This window comes from Pelophylax lessonae, assembly GCF_965119305.1.
Source record: "Pelophylax lessonae genome assembly, chromosome: 13".
Classification (NCBI taxonomy): domain Eukaryota; kingdom Metazoa; phylum Chordata; class Amphibia; order Anura; family Ranidae; genus Pelophylax; species Pelophylax lessonae.
This window is the reverse complement of record NC_138780.1, coordinates 115,908,438-115,935,829: the sequence shown is the minus strand read 5'-3', so window position 1 is coordinate 115,935,829 and position 27,392 is coordinate 115,908,438. Positions and strand designations below refer to the sequence as shown.

The 27,392-nt window shown below is 41.2% G+C and overlaps 1 protein-coding gene across 1 annotated transcript; it reads right to left on the bottom strand.

Annotated features, from left to right (window-relative positions):
- Positions 1-1,089: 1,089 nt before the first annotated feature.
- On the bottom strand, positions 1,090-26,557 carry CFL2 (cofilin 2). The gene is made up of 3 exons (XM_082275338.1): positions 26,252-26,557; positions 10,223-10,299; positions 1,090-1,747 (listed from the first exon to the last, which is right to left on the bottom strand). Exons 1-3 carry the CDS (start codon positions 26,509-26,511, stop codon positions 1,632-1,634), a joined length of 453 nt encoding a protein of 150 aa, XP_082131464.1. The 5' UTR covers positions 26,512-26,557; the 3' UTR covers positions 1,090-1,631.
- Between the last annotated feature and the right edge of the window lie 835 nt (positions 26,558-27,392).

Sequence of the window (27,392 nt, the reverse complement as noted above, 5' to 3'; positions counted from 1 at the left end):
AGTTCAATCCAGCAGCAGATCTGATGCTGATGAATACATCCTAGTAGCATTGGCACGTAGACTTATACACTTCCACAAGCATATTCTCATGAATGCTTACATGAACCCACCTACACAGTCTTAAGTACGCACCTAGGAAGGTCCACTTTTCATTCATTGTCACAGTATGGGTGCTAGAAAGCCATAGTCATTTTACTCCCAGTAACTGCCAATTTTATTTAGAGATCTTTTGACATTGCCTCTATGATCGGAATGTCTCTGGTCTCCAGAGCCTATTCACACATATCTGTTTTCATGCAGCAAACTGTATGAGTTTTGCTGCATGAACATGAAGGCCCCTTGAACCCCCCCTTAAGGAAAGCAAGCCTTGATTGCCAGAAGCATGGCATCTCCGTGGGCGTTACCTAACACAGGACGGTTAAGTGGCTCCATTAGGACTGGCTACAAAGTACTGAGGTGACTAGGTGCAGTCTAAACTCAAGAAAAAGTCTACTTTGGGGCACATCCCACTGCTCTAAGGAAATTTAACTGTCACAAGAGTTGACCATCCACCTGCCCATTGTGATGTTTTGTCACAGGTTTATTGGTTGTTTTGACCTTGCCAGCAAATGATGATGCTTTATGGGCTATGCCATCAAGTTAATTTATGGGGTCCGTCTAATGCCTATCTGGCACTGATGGTAAAGACAGGCCTCTTAGGTTGGGTTCACACCTACTTTGGACGCGGCTCTCAGCAGGGATACGGTGTGTCCCTGTTCTCCGTTTCAGGGACGAATCATGCCTGAATTTTTGCCTGAATTCAAACCTGAAACTGAGCCAGAGACGCACAGAACCCCTGTGCAATTCCCTCTGCAGCTGCCCAGCGATGCGTGAACTGGCTCCATTGAGAGCCGGTCACAATCTCCTGTCATGCGAACTGGATGTGGGGAAACCAACATCCAATTTGCATAAGTGTAAATCTAGTCGTAGACTATGATGCTTATAGTATAACTGTGACTGGCACTGGAAAGTTGTTACATTTGGAAAGTTTAACAAAAATGTGTCCCTGCCCTTTTTCCAACTTAATCAGCCTCTGTCTTTTTTTTTGGGGGGGGGGGGGGGCAAGGTAATGGTTTAATAGTTGGTCATAAATGAGCCTATGCTTCTCAGCAGTCATGCATTTCAAGTAAAAGCCCCATTCTATCCTTTATGGCTGCTTCATATCTATGCTCTGCATTTTAGTGTGACGGTAAAGGGAAACTATATGAGCTCATTCACGCACATGTGCATTATCACATTCACCACAAGGCGCACAGAATACTGTGAATCCAGTCCCAAGCATTAAAGACCTTAAAAAGACCCAATTTTATGAATTGAGGAACTTGTGTAGAAAAATGCAAAGCAGCTTAAGAAAAGTCATGATAACCCTGTAAAAACACGCTGTTCCTTATGCTTTAATGGTATAACAGTTTTGTACGGTGTTAGTTCACTTCATTTTTTCCAAGCACCAACGTGGTTTATTGTTTTCACAGAGGAAAGTATTCAAAAAACATTATTCAATAAATAAAACAAAAACCTAGAACCTTCCATGTGGTCAGAACAGGAACTGATATGGTAGGTACTATAAGCTTCCACAACAAAAGGAATTGCGTTCATTTTAATGGAACACCTTCAAGTGAAGTAACCACATTGCCACCTAGTTTATCTGCGAGGGTGCTTCGGTCTTTAATATCATCCATGCCATTCACTTGCCACTCGTGTTTGATGCCTAGGAATAATAAAAATGACAGGTTGGAGACAAGTCACTGTTCATCGATTGAAAGAGGTTATACAGTAAAAACACTTCGAGCATTAAAGCAGAACTAAACCCTTCTATCTAATACATACATAGATGTTTCTATCTTAAGCCAGCCATACATGGATCGAAATTCCACTGGTTCAGCAGGGACCGGCCAAATTTCAATCCATGTATGGGCTAGCTGGTTGTACACAAGTCATCCTATCGATTGACTTGTGTACGACCAGCCTGTAGGATTTTCCCAAACAATCAGTGCCACCAGCTATAGCAGGCAATACCAATCATTGTATTCTGCTGATGGCAGAATACAATAGCTCAGCGGAGTGATTCCACCTTCCAAATCAACTGTGTGGATGGGGGAATCAATTAATTTTTTTTTCATTCAACCTGGTTGAATTAAAAAAAGCTGAATCATGTATGGTCTACCTTCTTCTCTAGATCTTCAGTTGGCATGGTGCTGCAAATGTGATTAGCTATGACAACAGCCCTTCCAGGGCTTGAAGGTTTGGTTGGGAACTGACATAAGTACATTGGCAACTGTGACCGCTACCACCAGAGGCATGTCCTGAATGGAACTGTTTTGGGAACAGTTAAATCAGTGGGTTTAGTTTTGCTTAAATGCTTAAATGACCATTTAGTTTACATCAGCTAAACACATTGCAGTAGCATCACAACAAAGGGTGTGCAAAGCCATACAGTTTGCTGTTTTTTAGATTGCAACCCCAGTTTAAGAAAAAAAGGCATGTGCCAGGGGGCTGCAGAGAAGAACCTCATGCCTCCTGTTGAGTCAGACCTATAACACCCCAGTCAGGAAAGTTCATATTCCCGGCTAATTACAGACTTTTAGCTCTGACTCAGTGGGGATAGGGGGGAGGGGTTTCAGGCTTTTGCGGAGAGACCACTGTTTCCACAGAGAGAACAAGAGTCCTTCTCTGCAGCAGGCTGGCAGGAGAAAAGCTTTTCTGATTTGGCTGTGTCTGCTTTCTAAAGAAAACCAACTGGAACACTTTGACGACCTTCTGTATTACAGCGGGTAAAATTAGTATTGAACACGTCACCATTTTTCTAGGTAAATATATTTCTAAAGGTGATATTGACATGCCATTTTCACCACATATCGGTAACAACCAATGCTTTCCATACATACAAAGAAACCAAAACAAATAAGTTCAGAAACTAAGTTATGTGTAATAAAATTGGATGACAGAGGGAAAAAGTATTGAACATGCTAACTGAAATTTATTTAATACATTGTACAAAATCCTTTGTTGGTAATGACAGCTTCAAGATGCCTTCTGTATGGAGAAACTAGTCGCATGCATTGCTTAGGTGTGATTTTGGCCTATTCTTCCACACATACAATCTTGAAATCTTGAAGGTTCTGTGGGTCTCTTTGAACAGTGTACTTTAGTTCTTTCCATAGATTTTTTTTTTGGATTCAAGTCAGGTGATTGGCTAAGCCATTCCAGCAGCTTTATTTACTTTCTTTGAAACCAATTGAGAGTTTCCTTGAAGAGACAAGAACTCACTGCTCAAGGTGGTGTAATTGCCTGATGACTCACACCAGTGCATGCCCCGGCTCGCCTCCGTGGAAACTTGATAAAGGAAAAGGAATTGGCAGCACTCCAGGTTGAGTCAAAATCCAGATTTATTGACTGGACATCCAAATATGACAATCGTGACAAGGTAGACGCGTTTCACACACTGACTGTGTGCTTAATCATTACAAAATAGAGTTTCCTTGGCTTTGTGTTTGTGATCATGGTCTTGCTGAAATGTCCACCCTCGTTTCATCTTCATCATTCTGGCAGATTTTTATTTAGAATGTCTTGGTAGATTTTTCCATTCATCCTCCCTTCAATGACATAAAGTTTGCCAGTACCGTATGCTGAAAAACAGCCCCACACCATGATGTTTTCACCTCCAAACTTTACTATTGGTATTTTTGGGGTGATTTGCAGTGTCATTTGACCTCTAAACATGGTGTGTATTATGGCATCCAAATTGTTCAATTTTGATCTCATCTGACCAGAATAAATTCTCCCAGTATTTCACAGGCTTGTCTAAATGCTGTGCAGCATACTTTAAATTAGCTTCAACATGCTTTTTTTTTTAGCAATGGAGTCTTGCCTGGTGAGCTTGCATATAGGCAATGGCAGTTGAGTGCATTACTAATTGTTTTCTTTGAAACAATTGTACCTGCTAATTCCAGGTTTTTCTAAACTCTCTACAAGTGGTCCTTGGTTCTTGAACAACTCTTCTGATAATTCTTTTCACTTCTCTGTCAGAAATCTTGCGAGTAGCACCTAGTCATGGCCAGTTTATAGTGAAATTATGTTCTTTCCATTGCCGGATTTTGACCCCAACAGTGCTCACTGGAACATTCAGAAGTTTAGAAATCCTTCTGTAATCAATGCTCATCCGTATGTTTTCCAACAATAAGTGTTGCAAAGGTTTTGAGAGAGCTCTTTGCTTATACCCATTATGAGATGTTTCTTGTGTGACACCTTGGTAATGAAACACCTTTTTATAGGCCATCAGTCGAGGCTGAACCCACTGAAATTAATTTGCACTGACAAGGGGCCGGATTGCTTTCTAATTACTGATAGATTTCAGTTGGTGTCCTGGCTTTCCATGCCTTTTGTACCTACCTCTCTTCATGTGTTCAATACTTATCCCTGTGTCATTCTATTTTATTACACATAACTTCATTTCTGAACTTATTTGTTTTGGTTTCTTTGTCTGTATGGATTGCATTTCATGTGAATAGCACCTTTAGAAATATATTTACCTAGAAAAATGGTGATGTGTTCAATACTTATTTTACCTGCTGTATATATGGATGTAGCACACTCCTAGGTAGGTGCTAGGATAGTTAAATAAGTGTTAGAGTATGATTTTGATAGGTACATTTAGTTGCCACATGGTAAGCAGTGTGTCTATAAAGGTTGCTTAAAGCGGAGTTTCAGCCTAACCGCACACTCACCTGTCCCACGGTCCAACAATGCGCCGTCTTCTCCCTCTCTGCTCTGCGGCGCCGGCATCACTGATGTGGGCAACCGGCTGTGACAGTTTGCGGCTTCACAGCCGGGTACGCACTGCGCATGCGCGAGTTGCGCTATGCGCCGTGATTGGCCGGCAATCTTCTGGGACCTCTGACATGTCCCAGAAGATTGCAGGGAGGGAGGGAGAGAGGAGAACTTCCGCTCAGGGCGCCGCAGCGCTCCGAGCGGAAGTGGGTACCTGTCAAAACTAGGTACCCGCTCCCCCCCCCCCAAAAATGACATGCCAAATGTGGCATGTCAGGGGGTTAGGACTATTTAAAGCGGAAGTTCCCCTTTTGGGTGGAACTCCGCTTTAGGGTAAAAGCATAGTTTGGATACAGTGTGATTGTTTAGTTAGGTCTGATCTGTGTGCTCTGCTTCTGCCAGTCTGCTGAATAGCACCCTCTATATCCAGGCAACTTGGGAAGTTTTTGGATGATAGGTGTGGAGCTACTGTATGTAGATAGCAGCATGAATATTGCTACAGCTTGAGACTATTCCAGACAGGCAGGCTCTGAAGACATAGAGCTCTGGGTCTTGCCTCAGAGTGAAGGAATCCAGCCTGAGAGGGGCACAATGCCATCTCAGGCACAAGATTCAGTGAGGAGGCCTCAGGTGGGTGACCTGAGGAGGCCTCAGGTGGGTGACCTGAGGAGGGAATGCTGATACCCAGGTGCTTGGAAGAAGTTGACTGAGGGGGAGCTGTCTGTCATTGATCTGGTATCACTGGAGGGCATCGCTTGGAAGATTGGAAGGAGGCTCGATCTGTCCTTGGGCCTTGTGAGTACAGACATTGAAAGATCTTGGGGACCTTGTGCTTTAAGCTACCCTCTGGTGCCTTATTATACTCAGCTATGGGTCTATTAAAGATGAGACCAGCTGGTGTCCTTAGGAGCTCAATCCAGACATGTTCCTACTCAGAGGCACTTTGCTCTAATGGCTCTACTTCTGCTTAAGCTGAAGTCTACTGTTTGTTACAAGCCTGGACTTCATCATAGCTTGTCCTTGGGAAACCAAGTACTTGGGAAAACCAAGTACTTGGGAAACCAAGTACTCAGTTGTACATAGTTCTTATCTATGAAATATCCCACCACTTCCCTCAACCCTATCCAAGTTCTCCAAAATGAAAAACATCAAAAATAACCCTAGACTGGTTCTTGGAAAAAGGGTTAATGAGCCTGTTGTGTGCCTGGCTGCGGAGCAGAAGTTGGAAAGACCTGGACAGTAATTCCTGCGGCTCCTATGGGAGTAGTGCTACATGTATATAGTTAAAATAAACTGAAGTGTCATTAAACCCTTAGTCACCTGTTCGCATGCCTGAGAAAAACAGCAAAACTATATACACAACTGTAGATGGAACACACTGATATTCTTTTTCCAAATACATGTTTTCTTATTCCTATACCCTGATCATGTGGTGCTCTGCATTGCACTGTAAGATTGGTAGATGGAACAAGTAGGAAGCCTCTGACGTGTACTGCAGATGTCACTGCAGGAAGTTATCTTTGTGTTTACGTAGCCACAAAATGGATTAGTGCTGTTGCAATCACAAGGAGGTAATAACAATCACGTGGGGTAGAGGGCAGGGGGGAGGGATAGGGGAGCTGTAATAAAAAGAGATGGAACCATTCCACAAGCTGTTTGTGGTCAGGTCAGGAGGCTGGAGGAGGAAAATTGAAGAAGTGAACAGGTTCCCAACAGCAAATCTTGGAGCATGTTTACTGGGAGTGGCAACACAGCAGCCAGAATATCAGCTGCTATTGCGTTGTCACTGGCAATAAGGAGGTCTATGGAAACAGCGGGATCAACCAGGAATTTAAAAAAAATTAGGAGCTTCAGCCAAATGTTGCGGCCCCTGACATTGTTAAATGCGTTCTCACCTAAAATATAAATTAAAAAGAAAAAAAATGAAGCAATGCATAAAAGAAAGCTTCAGCTTAAGTTAGAATCTGAATGGTAATGAAATATGCAAAAAAATGTGGTCTTTAATTAAACTTTAAGGCCTGCAGTGTTTTAAATAGCTTCTGATGGCTTATTGAAGCTGCTTTATTCTATCCTGAACTTATTCTCTTTCAAACTCATTATTTTTTTTTCATAGAAAGAAAAAAAGGCCGCAAAAAAAGTAAAAAAAAAGTAAAGGAAATAAGCTATACTGCCGTAAATGTTTCTCAACGAACAGAGGTGTGTCTATGTATTCAATAGCAACCAAGCAGCTTCCAGTGATAGGCAACTTCTTAAGTTGCTGTGGATAACTCAGAGGAGCTTAATTACATTAAACAGACCTAAAGACAGCCTGTAGCAGTAAACCCTGGTTCACATCAGTGTGACTTGTCATGCAACTTGACAGTTCAGTCGCACGACAAGTGGCACCCATTTACGGCAATGGAACCATTCAAATTGCTATGACTCAAGTCACAGCAACTTTAAAAAAGGTTTCTGCACTATTTCTGTCCAATTTCAGCGCGTCATGCATTGACATCTGTTAAATGAAGTTGCACAGATATCAGCAAGCTTCACATGAAATCGCACTGCTTTAAAGTCGTGCTGAAATTACTACAAAGCCGCACTGATGTAAACCAGAGCTAAGGCCCCTTTCACACAAGCATCATCCATTTAGTCACGTTTTTGCTATGAAAAAACTGATTTAGTTACATCCATCTTCTGTTTAGTTCTGTTCCGTTTACATCTCTTTTTCATAAATATACACTATATTACCAAAAGTATTAGGAAGCCTGCCTTTACACCCACATGAACTTTAATGGCATTCCAGTCTTAGTCCGTAGGGTTTAATATTAAGTTGGCCCACCATGTTGGAACAGGAAGGGCCAACCCCAAACTGTTACCACAAAGTTGGGCGCATGAAATTGTCAAAAATGTCTTGGTATGCTGATGCCTTAAAAGTTTCCTTCACTGGAACTAAGGGGCCAAGCCCAACCCCTGAAAAACAACCCCACACCATAACTCCCCCTCCACCAAATGATTTGAAACAGTGCATAAAGCAAAACAAGTCCATAAATACATGGATGAGCGAGTTTGAGATAGAACACCTTTGGGATGAATTAGAGCACAGACTGCAAGCCACAATTTCTCTCGAACATCAGTGCCTGATCCTCACAAATGTGCTTCTGGAAGAATGGTCAAACATTCCCATAGACACACTCCTAAACCTTGTGGACAGCCTTCCCAGAGGAGTTGAAGCTGTTATAGCTGCCAAGGGTCGGCCACCTCAATATTGAACCCTACGGACTAAGACTGGGATGCCATTAAAGTTCATGTGCATGTAAAGGCAGGCATTCCAATACCTTTGGTAGTATAGTGTACTACAGTTTTTCATTTGTTTACATCTGTTTTTCACCTGCTTACATTTTTTTTTAAGCGGAGCAAAAGTACAGACATGTTTGATTTAAAAGAAAACTGAAATGGAAGAGGACGAAAAACTGATGAAAATGTACAATGTCCGTTTACACCTGTTTTCAGATAGGAATGCATTACTGTCCATATTTTATCCATCAACAGATGGATAAAAAAACAGACAAAGGAAACACCCATGTGATAGAGGCCCTAATAGGCTTCTTAGGCCTTACTGACAAAAGCTGAGGCCTGTAAACCATGAACAGCCCACTTTGTTCCGTATCCCTAGCTGGCAGCTGATGCATGCAGGCAGCTCATTTAATTCAGCTGCATGGACACAGCCTCTCGCCCCAATGTGACACACAGTGCCTGCCTTTGGGGCCGCTCACCTACACCAGCATGCCTGTCATTAGAACGAGAGGCTGTGTCCATGCAGTTTACTTCAATAGGCTGTCTGCATGCAGCAGCTGCCAGCTAGGGATGCAGAAAAAAAACAGCCCATTCACAGAGTACAATAGACATTTGCAGAACGGAAAAACGTGTTTTGTTTTGTTTCTGATAGATTCATTATGTTACTAATTTTGTTTTGTTCATTCCTATCAGAATTAATTTAGGCTCCATTCACACTGCCGCGACTTGTCAGGCGACTTGTCAGCTTGACAAGTCGCGGTCCGTCGCGGTCCATGCACTGCTACAGGACCCGTTCTAATAGGAGCGACACAAGTCGCTCCGACTTAGAAAAAGGGTCCTGTACTACTTCGGGGCGACCTCGGAGTGACTTGCATTAACTTCAATTATGTGAAGTCCGTGCAAGTCGCACCTAAGTCGCGGTGCACGGGACTTCACAGGTCGCCCCCGAAGTCATGCAGGAGTCGTGCCGCTTCAGTGTGAATGCGGTCTAAGTTTAGTTTTGTTTATTTCTTTTGTTTATTAATTTTCTAACAAATTCCAACTTTTCGGAACAATTTGAATTCAGATCGGTCGAAAAATGATCAACTGAATCAAATTCTGTGCGAAGAATAGCTGATTGTTTATGTGGGTCAGAAGGCTGCCCCTTCCTAAACAACCAATGACCCATCAGCTGTCAGCAACTCCCCCCACTGACAGCTGAAATGTAAATAAAAGAAAGCCGGCAATGAAAGATTAAAAAAAAAAAAAAGTGTGCCACCCCCCCCCCCCCACTACATACCAGGGCCTTCAAGTCTGTAAAAAAAATGGGTTCCCACCCAAAATCCATACCAGACCCTTATTTGAGCATGCCCAGCAGGTCAGGAAAGGGGGGGGGGACGAGCGAGCCCCCCCTCTTCCTGAATCATACCAAGCCACATGCCCTCAACATGGGGGGGGGGGGCGCTTTAGGGCAGAGGTCCACAGGCCCCCACAATCCCCGGCCATAGTGTGGGGAAGAGGCCCTTGCCCTCATCAACATGGGCACAAGGTGCCCCTCCCACCCCAAAGCACCTTCCAATGGTACCCTAAACACAGCCTGATTTTGCCATGATTCATCAGGCTAGAAGAAGCATAAGAACTTCTTTTGGGCAACGGGTGTCCCGTGAGTCCGCGTTTGGGTTGCCTTTGGAAGTGACAGGGATTGCACGGGCGTCCCACGATTTGCCACGATTCGGGATCGCGACACCTTATTGATCCAGAGTGCTGTGGTGTTAGAACCCATGTCAGGTTTTTGTTCCTGTCTATGTCCCAGTTAGAGAGAGTTACACTTCTGGTATCCACAGTCACCAGGACTGAAAGTGGGGGAAAATAATATTTTTGCTTTGTCACCAGAAGGGGAATAAAGGAGAAATCTACCAATACCAATGAAAGTTCTCTTAACTGTCCAGAATATCATTTCCCTTACTTTGGAAAAATTACCTCTCACTTTCTGTTGTCTCCACTGGACAAAAAGTGAAGGGAAATTTCCCTAGTGAGAGACAGATGACAAAAAATCTAGAAAGAGGTCTTAACTCTTCCCTACCCTAAGAAAAAAAAAATAACAAAAATATGTTTTGGCTTTAAATATACTTTATAAGGCTGAAAAGTAAAAAGTCCAAACCTGTAAACTTCTTCTTAATGGCATCTTTGGAACTGGCATAGATCATTTTGCTTTTCAGAGGTGCGTTGTCAGGAGCCCTAGGAGAGAAAAAGGCAATAGTTTCATTACTTCATAAGCACAGGCTACTAAAATTACTATTATAAAAGTAATGAAATAGGAATACAAAAAAAATGATGGCACTAAATATTACAATAATATGGCATTATCAGTGTAATTTCATCATGTGTTATTTACACCTGTCAGTACTGGATTTCAGATATGTACCCTTAGGCCACTTTTGTTGTGCTGTGTAATGGCCAAAGTTGTTATTAGACATATAGTATATTCCCACAAACTCCAAATACTGTATAACAACTTGATGCACACGATGGCCTAGTTTACACTTGCAATTGTGGGACAGAAAAATATGTAGTTAAGTCACATTTTTACCACCGCCTCAAGCTGCAAAGGCAGCTATATGGTGTATAGACATGCCACTACTATGGCAAAAATGATCCCCCTTGCCCCGTTCGTTGGGTAGCACCGCCAGCCAAACCTGACCCATTCAAGTGAAATGCATGCAGTTGCAGTGTGGTGGTGCAGGCTTTTAGGGGTTAAAATAGGCAGTGAGGAGGTGACATAACTCCTCCTCACTGCCTGTCAAGATCTCTGAAAAGCAATTCACTGTGGCTCACTCTTCAAGGGGCTACCATGTGTGTAAATGAGCCTGAAAAGATTACATTTAATTTCATTTATATGTTACCTCTACTTTACTCTGATGCTAGTCCAAACCCGCCTGAGTACTCCCGTTAGGAAGCGATCACTATACTTGGCCAATCATAAGGGGCTGAGGCATTCTCTGCCCCGCAGCCGCATGTATACACAACCCTGGCGAGGAATGCCTCAGCTGCTTATGATTAGCATAGCGCAGATGAAAGCTGGGATAACTCTAAAACCCCCAGATTTCTTGTGTTCCACACATTTGTCCCTGGATGCATTCTGCCCTAAATGTTAGTAGCACTTGGTGAATCATCCAGCCCAGTCCAGTCTCAGCAGCTTTCATCCTCTCAAAGAGCTTCACAGGCTGCCTGACCCATACAGAAATAACGGAATCTCATGCACGGGGGCTAAATGTCCAGTGTGCATGAGGTCTCATAGGTAAGTCAAAAAGCACTTCATATTTTCCTTTCCATGGAATCACACTTGCTTTCCTCTATGGCTTTGTACTCCATATAGTTGTATATCCCACAAACAAATCAGCATGTTCTTGTACCAGTATATACTGTAAGTGTGCAATGGCCTGCCTGTTACTAAACCCAGGACCCTGCATTCACTGCTCTCCCACAGTACACAGAACATGGAAATGCAATTATTTTAGTAAATATAAACTGCTAAATACCTTTTCTCATCAGCAGTTCAAGCAGTCTTGGGGCTTCTATCAGTGTCCAGCCAAGCACTGGTTAAAGCATGTAGGAGCAGTTTTCTGACTGTCCTATGAGACTGCAAGACCCCTGACCCTCTGTCTGGACAGTGCTGATTGGCCCTGTGCTGATCACATGCACTCTCCCAAGAAAAAAACAAACAAACTCTCTAGCAATACAAACCAAATTGAGCATGTGCAGCCTGACTCCATAGTGTTATTAGGAAATTAGTAGGGGACAGTGGAAAGAGGGGAGGATCAGAGAAGACAGGATCAAACAGCCTTTTTACACAATGTGAATCATTAACCCCTTAGGTTCCCACAGTGAGTATAACAAGCATGCTTTACTGCATTTACACACTGATTTTACTGTTGTAGATTTAGTAACACTTTAAGCTCTGTACTCTCATGTGATCATCCGATGGAAGCACTTATGTCATGTGAGTGTTCCCTATAGTTGTTTTTTTTTATAATAAACCTATTACAGTAAGTGAAGCATTTTTGTAAGCATTGCATTCTTTCATTCTGGTACAATAACACAAGTGATGGGAAAATCTTTGCTCCACTCAGCTACTGGGTTTTTTTGCAAAGCTTTAGCAACCACTTCGATACTATATCAATGGTTCACAAATTTATATTAAAATTAATCTCACTGGCCAACTGCAGTTTACCACAGGAAAATTACAACTGACTGTTGTCTGGCTGCCTCCTCCAAGGTGAGGGAAACGTTGCTGTCCATGTGGACAAGTACAAACAGTGTTAAATGCTAGGGGTAATATATTACTTTGATCTTCATTTCCTACAGCAATTTTCTTGGGTTGACTTCAGTTTGGAGTCTTGCCATCTCAACTGATAAACTTGTTGTATGATCTGCAGCCTCAGCTTCTCTTGGCAACAGACGACACAACTATCAGGCTTTTTCCAGCTTCACCTGCCTTGCAAGAAAAATTCACATAACTGCCCCTTTCTATTTCTTAGTGAGAAGTGGCTCATATTAATACTATACTGTACATTCAGAACATAGATAACTACTGCCCAGTGTGTTATTACTGCCACAGCAGCAGTGCTAGATCCATAATGAGCAGAGGAAAGCCTACAAAGGGTTAAGTGGGCAAATTCTTCTTTGCTTTTAATTTGCTTTAATAATGGTACTGAAGAGGTGACAAAGTTGTTTGGGTGATCAGTACTCTTGGTTACCATAACAATGTATGATCAGATACATTATGGCTTTAAAGGAAACCTGTACTGCAATAAGTAAATGACATGGGAACAAAGACGTAGATTAGGAATTTTGATTTTACTTAGCTATAGAAAGCCAGGCAACAAGCATTTTCAGAAGGTAGTCGCTAATGAAAACTTGTATATTTGTTTCAGTGCAGACTTCCTTTAATTGATATATACTGATCAGCCATAACTTTACAACCACCCACTTAATATTGAGCATGGCCCCCTTTTGCTAAAACAGCCCTGACTCATTGAGGCATAGACACCAAAGTAACATCAATCAGCGCAAAAATCGATTAAACCTGTATTCCTAAAATTAACATAAAAATCCATCACATAGGATCCTGAAACATGACCGCTGTGGATAGGTGCTCAACATTGAGACATGCAGGTGCCACTGTGAGAATCCCTCCACCACAGTCACACACAGTTTCTCCTCCTTCATATGACAAAAATGGTCTTAATACGCCTTCCCCAGTGGGGTAAAAGACTCTCCAACCAGCGTACAGTGTTGTAGTAAGACTCCATCCGTGGTATATGGAATAAATAAAGGAACAGCTTGTGCTCTCTATATATAATCAAACTTTAATAAAAAAAAAAAAAAAAAACGATCATTGGCCATGAGGATGCTTTAAATTCAGCTAAATGGACCTTGTCCACTTGGGTTTAACCGAAAATTCTTTCCACAAACAAGGGGGGTGGCGATGGGTGCCCGGTTTGCTCCCAGTGTGGCCAATTTCTTTATGGCCCTTTGGGAAGAGGAAGTGGTCTTTAGAAATTGCCCCCTTCAACTCCTCTGTTACAAGAGGTTTATTGATGATTTAATCATGATTTGGAAAGGTGATTTCTCTAGCTTGCAATCCTTTATGAGTAAATTAAATAACAATGATAAAAACATTACCCTTACATGGAATATTGATTGAAACCATATGGTTTTTCTGGATTCAGAAATCTTTAAAAAAGGTTGACAGTTTCCAAACTCGTAAGCATTTCAAGCCTACGGATAGGAATGCTTATATTTCTTTGGACAGCTGTCACCATAAAATGTGGCTATGCAATATACCTAGGGGACAGTTCATACGTCTTAGACCGAACTGTTTTTTTGAAGATGAGTATTTAGCTCAGTCCATAGTATTAGCTCAAAGATCTAATCAAAAGGGGTATACTAAGAATTCCATAGATAGAGAAATCAAGAGATTTAAAGCTTTAGATAGGAACATGATTGTATAAAACACCAGTCTTTCTGAAAAAAAAAAAAGGGATTTCCATATGATTTTAGATTATAATATCCAATATAGGAAATTTGGAAGATCGTTACCAAACATTGAGCAATACTTAGGCAGGACAGGGTACTTGGGCCATTATTACCAAATCACCCCTATTTTATTTATAGAAAGGCTCCGACTCTTTCGGATAATTTGGCCCCGGGAGTTATTGATCCTCCTAAGAACCTGGATAGTCGGTTGCTTTAATTTTTGTCTGGCTTTTATGCATGTGGCAAATGCTTAGCTTGTAGGAGTTCAAAAGTGAATAACAAAGAATAGAAAGACTTTGTAGCATCAGTGACTGGAAAATTAAATAGTATAAAAAATGTGATAACCTGTACCACCCAAGGTGTGGTCTATATGTTGGAGTGTGGGTGCGGATTACAGTATATTGGCAGAGCCTTGAGAGCCCTTCATCTTCAAATAGGGGAGCATGTCAATAACATTTGGAAAAGGGTTAAGACCCATAGTGTATCAAAACACTTTAGAGATCACCATAATAGGGACCACAGTTCCCTTAAATTGTGTGTTGGTCTTGAAGTGTCCAGCTTGCATATTTAATTGATAGTCAATATTGTGATTTGCGCTGAATATATATTTGTTAAAGTAACATCCACATGAATGGCAGGACCGAAGGTTTTCCAGCAGAACATTGCCCAAAGCATCACACTGCCTCTGCCGACTTGCCTTCTTATACCGCATCCTGGTGCCATCTCTTCCCCAGGTAAGTGACGTATATGCACCCAGCCATCCATATGATGTAAAAGAAAACGTGATTTATCAGACCAGGCCACCTTCTTTCATTGCTCCATAGTCCAGTTCTGATGTTCATGTGACCTTTGTAGAAGCTTTAGGCTGTGGACATGGGTCACCATGGGCTTCACAGCCCCATACACAACAAACCGTGATGCCCATTTTTTTCTGCTTTCACCACATCAACTTCATGGACAACATGTTCACTTACTGCCTAATATATCCCACCAATTTCAGATGCTATTGTAACAAGATATTCTCTTTACCTGTCAGTGGTCATAATGTTACGGCTGATAGTTGCACATATAGTCCAATGATGCAAATGTCCAAGGGTAAAATATATCAGGTAAGCAGATACCAAATAGATCTGTGATTTACTGCTTGGAACAGTTCTAAGAGGGCAGGTTAAGCCAGTGTTAGTGAATGTAGCAGGTAAGAGCGATATCCTTTGCTGCATTCAGTATCTGATAATCTGAGTCTGACCCGCCAAAATTCCTAAGCCCTGATGCTGGGGGAGTGTGTTTGGTCCCCAAAACGCCTTGCCTTTTTTTCTGCTATGAGTTAATTTTATCATTAAAATCTCTGGACCCTTGCACATATGGTGGCACTCACATTGGACTGCATGTATGTGGATTCTCAACTCTGGGTTCTTTCCTTGTTTTCAAAGCCCTGTACGCATGGGCTGAATATCAGCCAAAACCAGACGGTACAGTAGATACTGGCCAACATTCAGGCCGTGTGTACAGGTCCATCACTGGTTTATAAGGAGGGGGGGGGGGGTAGCCAGAGCAATTCATAAATGCTGCTACCTTTCCATGCTGGAGTCTCAATCAGATACTGAGAGTAATTTTCAAGGTCAGAACTGAAGAGAAAAAGGGGGATTAAAGAAGGTGTGTGTGTGGAAACCAACCGGCCCTTAGTTTGCTATACTTACCCACCAGTCTGCTGACAAACCAAATAAACCCGTCTAACATAATAGGTTAAAAACAGGGGTTTAGTTAACACACATTTGCAAACGCATGTATAAGCTTTACCTTTACCATCTATATTATTGGGATGGGGGTGTGTGTTTCCCTGCTGGTCATTTTTTAGTTTGCACCCTATGGCTTTCACATAGCCATTAGTTTTTCAATACCAGTCATGGCTGGGAGCAGGTTGGGGGAGGATTGGGCCATCTCCAAGCTCACCTGTTTCCCATCCATCCATTAGCATTCATGTACTCCCATGTTGGAGACACTCAGGAGACACTCAGTTTGAGTAGTGTTAGGTAGTGTTAGGACTGCAGGATACACATCGTGCCTTGGAGTGGCCTGCAGCTTATAAATGCGTTTGCAAAAGTGTGTTAACTAAACCCCTGTTTTTAACCTATTATGTTAGACTGGTTTATTTGGTTTGTCAGCAGACTGGTGGGTAAGTATAGCAAACTAAGGGCCGGTTGGTTTCCACACACACACACCTTCTTTAATCCCCTTTTTCTCTTCAGTTCTGTTATATACAGGGATGGAGACGCTGAGCAGTGCTCGCCGGGGTCTCATTTAAAGTCCCAAAACTGCCCAAATTTTCAATTTTCAAGGTCAAGTTTATACTTTTACATCTGGTTATGTACTTAATCCTCATCAAAAATAATTTCTTGATGGGATTTTAAATAAATTGTCCACCTTCATGGCTCTTGTCATGTTTTTAGTGGTGATTTTAAAATTAGCCCAGACCAGAAAGTAGGTACCTCTACTGGTAAATTGGCTTTGTTGTTCACAGCTTTAAAGCATTTTTGGAAAGCCATGCGTTGACTGTTGGCGTTCACCTAATGACTCTCACTGGGACGACAACCAATATTTTGAGTGTACATAAGACTTACTCTTGAATTGATTTGTTATTTATCAATCAATTTTATTTGCATTCTATTATAGGGGCATCCACAGAATAGATAACATTGTCGAATCATGCTCCAATGTCCATTTTGCTGCAACTGTTTGATAGTGTGCACAGGGAGTGGACCTAGCACATGAATGATAATATTTTGGATAACCCTAAGGCTTTGGAGGTGGTAATAGATGCCATCAAAGCATATTTTGAAATAAATAATACAGAGGAGGTATCTAAGAGCACTAATGGGAGGTACAAGAGGTGATTAGAGGGATCATAATTTCTCAGGGATCCTGCCTAAAAGGAAAAAACACGTATCCATGCAAAGATTAAATAGAAACACAATATAAATACGTGAGACAGCAAACCTCTAAGAAGGTATCCTTTCCAAACAAGTTCAATTAGGGTAATACTGTGTTGCGCTCAACCAAAATGCATAAACATAAAATAAAGTGACTGTGCATAGATATAAATAATGGTAAAAATCAAATATGGACAATAAAGTATAAAATGACTGTGCATCGAAACTTATCTTAATAGTGAAATAAAGTGACTGTGCTGAAATCTGACCATGGCTTAACCACAATTAAGAATATCATCTTATATAAAAAAAATAAAAAGAATCTGGAGATAAACTAAGGCGAAATTGGAAAAACACAAAGTCCACAAAAAGTGTAGTCCACTGGAGAAATTTCTTCTAAAGTTTCAAAGGCTTTGTGATACCAACAGCACACGCCTTCAACAGGAGTAGTGGAGGGAATACTCGCTTGCCAACTCCCTATGACCCCCTATTACAGGTGGTAATACAGCGCTTTCTTGGGCATTAATTTTGGACCTCAGTCTTCAATAAGGCTACACATTAGTCCGAAACGCCAGCACTAAAGCAGTATAAGCACGATATTGCACCAAATGGATTATGTAAGGCAAGCAAAAAGAAGCCTCCAAACTGCCTAATAAAACATTTATTATATATCAAAGTGCACTCACATAGATAAAAACCAATACGCATGAAGAAAAAACACATGGCCAGCATATAATCCTATAATCTAAATAATGCCATTGTACCTACCTCCCAAGATAGTTAGGTGCCTTAAGCAATCCCTTCCTTTTGAATAGAATATGAGGACCAATAAATATCTGGGCATATAATTAACTGCTGACTGTATGCTGAAAATGATATCCACCTGCTCCATATGATAAAGATCGATCAGGAAAGTTAGTATATAGGTACATGGTTGGGTAGAATTAATATTATAAAAATTAATATGCTACTGAAGGTTTTTTTTTATTTTGCAGATGGTACCCATCACACTCCCAAAGTCCTTTTTTTCCATATATTCAGAAGGTCTTCTTCAAAAGGCAAAGCCCATATTAGCAAATCAAATTCTTATGAAGGATAAACCTGGGGATGGACTAGGTCTCCCAAATTTGAAAAATTACTATAGAGCAGTAGCTTTGATCAGAATACTTAGCTGGAGACATCATGGTAACCAAAAGGTTTTGGTAAAGCTTGAGGAAACTATGGTGGGCTGTAATATAGCTTTTGCCCTGTGGGTTCAATGTTTATATCGAGGCCTCTCGAATAATACCTCCTTATTAACTATCCACACTTTGAAATTTTGGGACACTATTAAAAACAGGAAACACTGTTTTCATCTATACCTCCCCTTCTCCTACTGTTTTTTTTATGGTTTCCCCCTAATGAGTCTATTACAGATGGTGACACTAGTTGTCTTAAATTGTTGCATCCCACTAGGGGAACTTGGAGAGTAGTTTGGACAATCTCCCCTAGATGGATGGCCATATCAGCAGGTACAACACTTTATTACTTTGCATTTGAAGGGACTTAGAATCGCAGAGTCTCTTGCAGAATTCAAATCTCTCTGGCTTAAACTGCCAGCTGATAAGGGACTGTTGTCCAACTATAAACTACTGAATTATAGCAGATTCTGTATAGGTCTTAAGTTCCTTCGAAAATGGGAAACAGAGCTGGGAAGTCCGTTTTCTGAGTTGCAAAGATATACCACCCCTAACATGACCCACACCTCCTATATCCGTTCAAAGACACAGGAAATTATTTATAAAATCTTATGAAGGTGGTATATGGTCCCGAAGCTGGTAGGTCTAATGTACCCATGTGTCTCAGACAGGTGTTGGAAGGGCTTTGTTCAGCAGGGCTTGTTCATTCATAGAACATGGAAATGTGCCAGACTTAGACCATTCTGGACGGAGGTCAGAAAATGGATTTTAGATATTACTTCAGTACAAATAAATGATGATCCAGCACAATGTTTGCTACATGCTGTGCATAATCTGATTAGGACATAAGAAAACTATTTTTCCCCAACTTTTTAAATGCCTAGATCCCTCTCTATTGGAAAAACATGCTAACAACCTCAATTAAGGGCTGGATTTGACAGGTCTATCTTGAGATGAAAGTGGAGGAATGGGTATATGCCTGCCAGGATTTGAGAAGTTCAATCATAAGTGTGCAACCCGGAAGAAATGCATTTCCTCTAGAGGAAGACGGCAATGAATGGCTGTTTCCCCTAACAGATGCAGGAATTCATACAGGTAGTGGAATCCTATTGTATAGCCACTTGAACTCTGGACGATTTACTCCCCTTCATGACAAGGCCATTTTTTGCTATAAAGCACTGCAGTATTTTACCTTACAATTGCATGATCATGCAGCACTATACATAAATGAAATTTATGTCATTTTTTCCCACAAATAGAGCTTTCTTTTGGGGGTATTTGTTCACCACTGGGTTTTTTTATTTTTTGCAGTATAAACAAAAAAAGACTGAACATTTTGAAATGTATATATATATATCCAATAAAAACCATTTTAAAAATCGAATTTCTTCTTAAAGTTAGGCCAATATGTATTGTACTACATATTTTTGGTTAAAAAAATTTGAATAAGCGTATATTGATTTATTTGCACAAATGTTATAGCATCTCCAAACTATTTTTTTTTTACTGGAAATTGTTTTTATTTATTTTTTATTTTATACTACTAATGGCGGTGATCAGCGATTTATAGCGGGACTGCGATATTGCCATGACAATCTGACACCAACTGACACTAGGAACTGGGAGCCAGTGACACTATAACAGTGATTAGTGATAAAAATATGCACTGTCACTGTAGTAATGGCACTAGCTGGGAAGAGGTTAAACATCTAGGATGATCAAAGGGTTAAATCTGTGCCTAACCAGTGTTTTTGTGTGTACTATGTGCCAATTTCACTAAGAGATGTGTTGGTTTTTGGGAAACAAAATCCACCACATTCCCACTGACAAGATGGAGCTCTGCCTTGTTTACATAGGCAGAGATCCGTCCAGTTTGTCTCCTCACTGATCAGAGGGTGCCAGCAGTCATTCATTGGTCGGCACCTGCTGATCCGCTTCTGCTGCGACCAATAAGTCCTATCTCTGCTCTGTATATCTGGTTGTTTTGGTGTGGTTTTCTTTTTTTTTTTTGTTGTTGTTTTTTTTTTTATTTGTTTAATTAGCTATATAAATATGCATGGCTGTCCCTGTGGTTATGTTTTTTTGTAAACTGTTCTTAAGTTTATGTTTTGGTCTCTTTGAGTTTGTATCTGTTGTATTTTTGTATAACTATAATGGAAAAAAAAGGAAAGAAAAATAAATGATTATATATATATATATATATATATATATATATATATATATATATATATGTATGTGTGTGTGTGTGTGTGTGTATATATGTATATATATATATATATATATATATATATATATATATATATATATATATATATATATATATATATATATATATATATATATAGATTTACTGTATATAAACCCTCTGTATTAATTTACTCTTTTCTCCTTGCCTCAAAGCTGTATGAAAATTAACCTTTCCCCCTTTCACTAAAAATCACAGCAGCTTACAGCTCTGCATGCTAACATGAAATCACTTTAGTTTTATAAGTTGAACCAACATTTTTGTTTTTCCTTACAATCACTGTTTTTTCATTTCCTGGTTGAGTAAGGCAACGGTGATGTAACCTTGGCCTCACAGATGCATCCTGGGAAGTTCCTGTCACATGTTCCAGGAGGCACACCAATAATTCTATATAAAGTTCCAGGAAGTAAAGGGAGATGGATTCCATCTGCCCTTAGTAAAATGGCCACAAAGAGAAGAATGGGGAGAAAAAGTAAAATAAGGTATGGAAAAAATAATAACTTCGCAATTATCTATAAGTATCTGTTTATAGATAGCCATTACTACCTGGGAGGGAAACAGTTAACATGTTTCCCACATTATCTGCTGAGCTCTGCCTTTCTCCTTGTGCTTTAAAAAAAAAAAGGGGGGGGGGCTCTGCCCACACTCTCATAGTCTGGATGGGAAGAAAAGAAAAAGGCAAGATCCAGCATGTAGTTTCTAGCCACTACACAGAACTGCTGCAGCTACTGAGAGCCCTGGAAGGGAATCTGTTCTGTACACACTCAGGGAGAAAGCCTGAGCCCAAAACAGGGGAAGAGAACAAGGGACAGCCTGAGTGGGATGGGGCCCAGAGATGGGGGAATGTAATGTTGCCATGCTATTATCAGAGTCTGGAGTACCAGAGAATTACCAGAATCAGAGTTTAACTCACCATGGACTCATCCAGTTATAGACTTATAATAAGGAGGTATGCTGGGGCAGCCACAAGTCTGTAGTTAGGGACTATGGATGCAAAGGAAATGTCTGCACTTTATTCCGAACTGTTACCTGTGATTGTCATCATGTTAATTTATTATTTGAGTAAAGCTTTTGAAACTGCCTGTTCTGAAGTTAGTAAAGGGGTGTAATGCAAGTAACCGGCACATATAGTCTACAGTTGGGTCACTAAGCATGTTGGGGTATGGAGATAATGGTACAAAGTTTAATACAGTGTGAACCTACAGTTGTTATCAAGGGTAATGAAGGTTTCTCTAGAGGCATGTCGTTAAGAGTGAACATGTGGCAGGTAAGATAGCCTCTTGCAGCGAGGAAGATATTGTCGGCACTCCTTCCGTCGCAGTCTGTCTCCCACAGCAATGGGAGCAGGTCTGTACCGTTGAGGCCCTCATCATGTAAACAGGTACAGGAGAGAGAGAGTTAAGTGAAGTCTAGTGCACGCATGTGTCATGCATGGCAGGACCCCATACCGTTACTGGGAGTGAGGTAGTGATGATACGCTGGACAGGTGGAGAGGACAAGGGCTCTGCGTGTCCCTCCTAAATGCACAAGTAACTGTGGTGATGTTTAGAACATTAAGAGAGCCTAATCAAGTTTAATCGTCTATTCAAAGTAAAGGTACCCCATGTGTGAGACAGTGACCCTAACCAAAGTGCCTAGCGGTAGGCCAGAAGAACCCACTCTGGAGTAGGCCTTCATGTGACCATTACTTGGCATCCAACGAGGAGAGCATCATGGAGAATGTGATGACCAACCACCCACCTACCCTTAAATGCCTACCCTACAAACCTTTGTTGTTGTCCTCCAGTCTTTCCTGATATGTTTTATTCCTCTGACCTTTCACCATTTGTTTGCCTTTCTCTGAACACTCTCTGTCTTATCAATATCTTTCTTGTAAATGGTGTTGTAACCTCACACTACTCTATCCAATTTCATTCATTTTTAATATTAGGTCCGACAAGTTGAACAATACAAAGTGGAAGACAAAAAAAATAAAAAATCAGTGTAAGCCAATGTTACATTGGAAAGACGCTTAAAAAAGCATTATGCAATCAAAACTAGAGTGGACCAGAGCGTAAAAGCAGACTGGGGTGTAGAAAAACAGTGCTTGGGTAGGAGGTGTGCCTTTCTTTCTGGGAGATGAAAAAAAGAGGCATATCATATAACCATGAACAGAAAGAAAAATATGACTCATCCAGCCTACTAAAAGACCCTCTTCACTCCCAGCAAGGGCCAACAGAGAAAAGAAGGAGGGGGGGGGGGGGGGGGAGAAAAAAAATCAAAAAACACCCAGGTGGGGTCATGGTGCAGGGAGAGGTAAAATAAGAAAAAAAACAGCAGTTTCCGATACTCAGGCACCTTTCTTTTCCACCCTTTTACAAGAGCAGCCACTCTAAGTTTATACTTTTTAAGTTGCTGCTTTAACCTTGTAGTAATAAAAATTTTATAGCATTTGTTGTAGTTTTATTTTAATAACAAGAACACCCCATACACGGGTAAACATGCAGCATGGTTACAATAAGCTGCCCATATGCACAGAAGTCCAGGGAGCTACAAGCTGGTGCATGCCATGTTCACTAAGGCTCCATTCACATGGATATTGCATGCTGCGATTTCCAATGACAAGAATCTGTGGACACTGTCCATCCAGCCATGATCACCGCAGGTACAGTGCATCCGGAAAGTATTCACCGCGCTTCACTTTTTCCACATTTTGTTATGTTACAGCCTTATTCCAAAATGGATTAAATTCATTATTTTTCTCAAAATTCTACAAACAACAACCCATAATGACAACATTAAAGAAGTTTGTTTGAAATCTTTGCAAATTAAAAAAAAAAAAAAAAATCACATGTACATAAGTATTCACAGCTTTTGCCATGACACTCAAAATTGCATCCCGTTTCAATTGATCATACTTGAGATGTTTCTACAACTTGGTTGGAGGCCACCTATGGTAAATTCAGATGATTGGACATGATTTGCAAAGGCACACACCTGTCTATAAATAGTCCCACAGTTAACAGTGCATGTCAGAGCACAAACCAAGCCATAAAGTCCAAGGAATTGTCTGTAGACCTCTGAGACAGGATTGTATGGAGGCACAGATCTGGGGAAGAGTACAGAAAATGTTCTGCAGCATTTAAGGCCCCATTGAGCACAGAGGCCTCCATAATCCGTAAATGGAAAATGTTTGGAACCACCAGGACTCTTGCTAGAGTGGGCCGCTCGGCCAAACTGAGTGATCGGGGGAGAAAGGTCTTAGCCAGGGAGATGACCAAGAACCCGATGGTCACTCTGACAGAGCTCCCGCGTTTCTCTGTGGAGAGAGGAGAACCTTCCAGAAGAACAACCATCTCTGCAGCACTCCATCAATCAGGCCTGTATGGTAGAGTGGCCAGACAAAAGCAACTCCTCAGTAAAAAGGCACATGACAGCCCGCCTGGAGTTTGCCAAAAGGCACCTGAAGGACTCTTAGACCATGAGAAACAACATTTCTGTGGTATGATGGAACAAAGTTTGAACTCTTTGGCCTGAATGGCAAGTGCCATGTCTGGAGGAAACCAGGCACTGCTCATCACCTGGCCAATTCCATCCCTACAGTGAAGCATGGTGGTGGCAGCATTGTGCTGTGGGGATGTTTTTTAGTGGCAGGAACTGGAAGGCTAGTCAGGATCGAGGGAAAGATGAATGCAGCATTGTACAAAGACATCCTTGATGAAAACCTGCTCCAGAGCACTCTGGACCTCAGACTGGGGAGAGGGTTCATCTTCCAACAGGGCAAAGATCCTAAGCACACAGTCAAGATAACAAAGTAGTGGCTACAGAATAACTCTGTGAATGTCCTTGAGTGGCCTGACCAGAGGCCAGACTTGAACCCAATTGAACATCACTGGAGAGATCTGAAAATGGCTGTGCACTGACACTCCCTTTCCAACCTGATGGTCCTGCAAAGCAGAATGGAAGAAATTGCCCAAAAATAGGTATGCCAAGCTTGTAGCTTCATATTAAAAAAGACTTGAGGCTGTAATTGGTGCCAAAGGTGCTTCAACAAAGTATTGAGCTAAGACTGTGAATACTTATGTACATTTTTTTGGTTTTTTATTTTTAATAAATTTGCAAAGATTTCAAACAAACTTCTTTCACATTGTCATTATGGGGTATTGTTTGTAGAATTTTGAGGAAAATAATTAATTTAATCCATTTTGGAATAAGGCTGTAACATGTGAATACTTTCCGGATGCACTGTAATTACTGCCTGTGCAAACATGCATAAAAAGCCTCAGTCACTGACAGCCTGTCATTGCATTGTATGGTCTCAGCGGCCATAACTATTTGCAGACATCTGTCAATTTTAGCCGCAGAATCTCGACGCTGGAAATCAGATCTTCTGTAATTGCCTGTGCGAATGGAGTCTTATTGGTTGTCTTGCTTTCTAAACAGCTGGTCTATTAAAGAGGAAGTAAACCCTCCTCAAAAAAATGAAATACTTACCTTAGAACGAAGCCCCCGTAGTGCCGCCCGCTCAGCGACAGGACGGCCGACCTGTTCGGCCGTCCTGCTTCCTGGTTCGCGTCCTCCGGCCATCTGATTGACCGGAGGCACGATTACATCACTCCCGCGCATGCGTGCGGGAGCCACCGTTCACGGCACAGGGCTCTGAAGGAATGGCACGTAACTTCTTTATGTCCCCTGTGGAGTATTCCTACATCCTAGCCTTGTCCTGAGGGATCTTTAGAAGTGGAGTGGTGTTATCTGAGGTACAATCTGGTTTTCCAATCACCTTGGATGTGATGTCAGCAGCCCCAGCAAACTCAGAGCTGTCAATCAATTAACACTCCATTGTTTGTCTCTTCATTCCACTCAACTACACACAGCATTTTTGTGGACTTAGCTGGTCATACACCAGTCAAAAAATTGTTCAAACACATTTTCGAAAAGCAAAAACACAATTGTGAGAGCAAACTAAATTGCCTTCAAGTAATGACCAATTTTTGAATAAAAAAAAAGAAAAAAGCATTGCAACAGTGTTTATTTTTGCATTATTTGGGTCTCTTTTTCTTTCTTTAATTTTTTCAGGGAGCATTTAAAGAAACAAAAAGGTGAATCAAAAATGCCTATCTTTGTGGTTGTATGTTTGTGCTTACTCTTGCTATGCTCTTTATTTTAGCCGTGACCGTTGGTTGACACGATGGTTAATGGTCTTAATGGTCACGATGGTCTTCCAGGTTAAAAGTCTTTTCACACGTAATCAGTAAGAACAGTTTGTTTTTTAATGGACGATAAACACATTAAACTTTCAATTTAAGGTAAAGTCTGCTGTTTAAATTAAAGAGGAGAGATGAGGAGACACATCACTGCAGAATGGAAAGGAAGAGGGGATCAGTGCTGGGCTGTAACATGGGAATGCCCAAATTTGTGGGCCCCAGGAGGGGTGGAGCTACAACCAGCAATGATAGAAAGGAAAGATTTATTTTATTCTACTGCCTCTTTTTTTATTTGATGATGGATCTTTTTTTTAATCGGGGCCTTGGGAAATACATTCTCAACATGCTTTAATGCAGGGGAGGGGTTATTTATACATTTTCAACCCATATGATGAAACACATACTATATAAACACAAAGAAATGCATGTAATAAGATGCATTAAAATTTGTGTTACTGCATGTGCATAGGTTTGATAGGGGGCCCAATTTCCTCAGACCCCTTCTAAGAGTGGGCCAATGAAAACCATATCACATTTGTACAGACTTTTCTCAAGCAACAGTGATATTTGGGTAAAACTATGTCATTTGTTACCACATTCTTCTAAGGAATGTACCAGAAGATGAAGACAAGGTCCTCTTTCTTGGACTCCTTGGTCTCATAAGTAGCATCATACAGTCCATAACGGCAGTCATTGAGTGGCAGAAGATTAACAAAGGTCCTGTATGGATCCTCGACTGTGTTTCCAATATCTCCCACTAATATTTGCTTCTCTGTCTCCACAATGATCTCCTTCTTGTCGGGGCTGAGGCAGAACAGAACGGCCTTCTTCCTCTTCTTTACCTCCTCCGCTGTTTGGGATTTTCTCACCTTCATATCATTGAACACTTTGATGACCTCATCATTAACTGTCACGCCAGATGCCTGTAAATAGAATAAAAACATATGCTTTTCTTTAATGATATTACTAGCAAAAGTGTGCCTGTTTGGTGGATTGAGTGAGATTCTCAGTTCCTAGAAAACACTTTTAGTGGTATGAATGTACAACACAGTGTACAGAGTGCAGCATTTCTGGGGTATGTATTACAGGCTTAATATATTGCACTGCACAGGGTGCATAGGTCTGGAGTATGTAACATATAGCATGGCATGAATACAACCACCCTAGTAGTAACTCCTTGGTGCATATGCTCACTGTTTTTGTCCTCTACTGCAGTTGCTTCTGGTATCCTGCTGAAAGTCCAGGTAATACCTGGTGTGAGACCTTCACACTCTCTTTACCTTCAACGATCCAGTGATCGGTACCCCGACAGCCACATGCTAGGCACTAATAATGTAATGGTAAAAGGGAGGGGCATGGTTAAAATGTATGTAAAGAACACTCAATCTGCTTACAAGAAACTAGATATAACAAGCTCAAAACATGGATCGCTTGGCAATCTGTAAAAGGTGGACCGCCTCACAAGATGAGAACAACCAGTGGGATGGCTCACTCCTAGTGCATGGATCAGCAACTAGATTCCAAATAAATATCTCCTCTACGGTATGTTTAATCCAGTCCACTCGACTCGCCATTCACAAGGAACCGGACATAGACATAAACATGAGAAGATGCATAGTGAAGCACGTTTTTAATATGAAAAGTTTAAATAAGGTTGTACTCACAATATGACGATGTTCTATTGGTCGAAACACGTAAGACGGGTCCCCACTGCAAACACAGGCACACTATGAACCACTATGGCCGGTTCCTAGTG

Coding starts and splice junctions, on each gene's coding strand:
- CFL2 (XM_082275338.1), bottom strand. CDS start 26,511: ATGAAGGTGAGAAAATCCCAAACAGCGGAGGAGGTAAAGAAGAGGAAG. Junction 10,300..26,251: donor GACCTTGTCTTCATCTTCTG/GTACATTCCTTA, acceptor TTTCTCTCCTAG/GGCTCCTGACAACGCACCTC. Junction 1,748..10,222: donor CATTAAGAAGAAGTTTACAG/GTTTGGACTTTT, acceptor TATTATTCCTAG/GCATCAAACACGAGTGGCAA.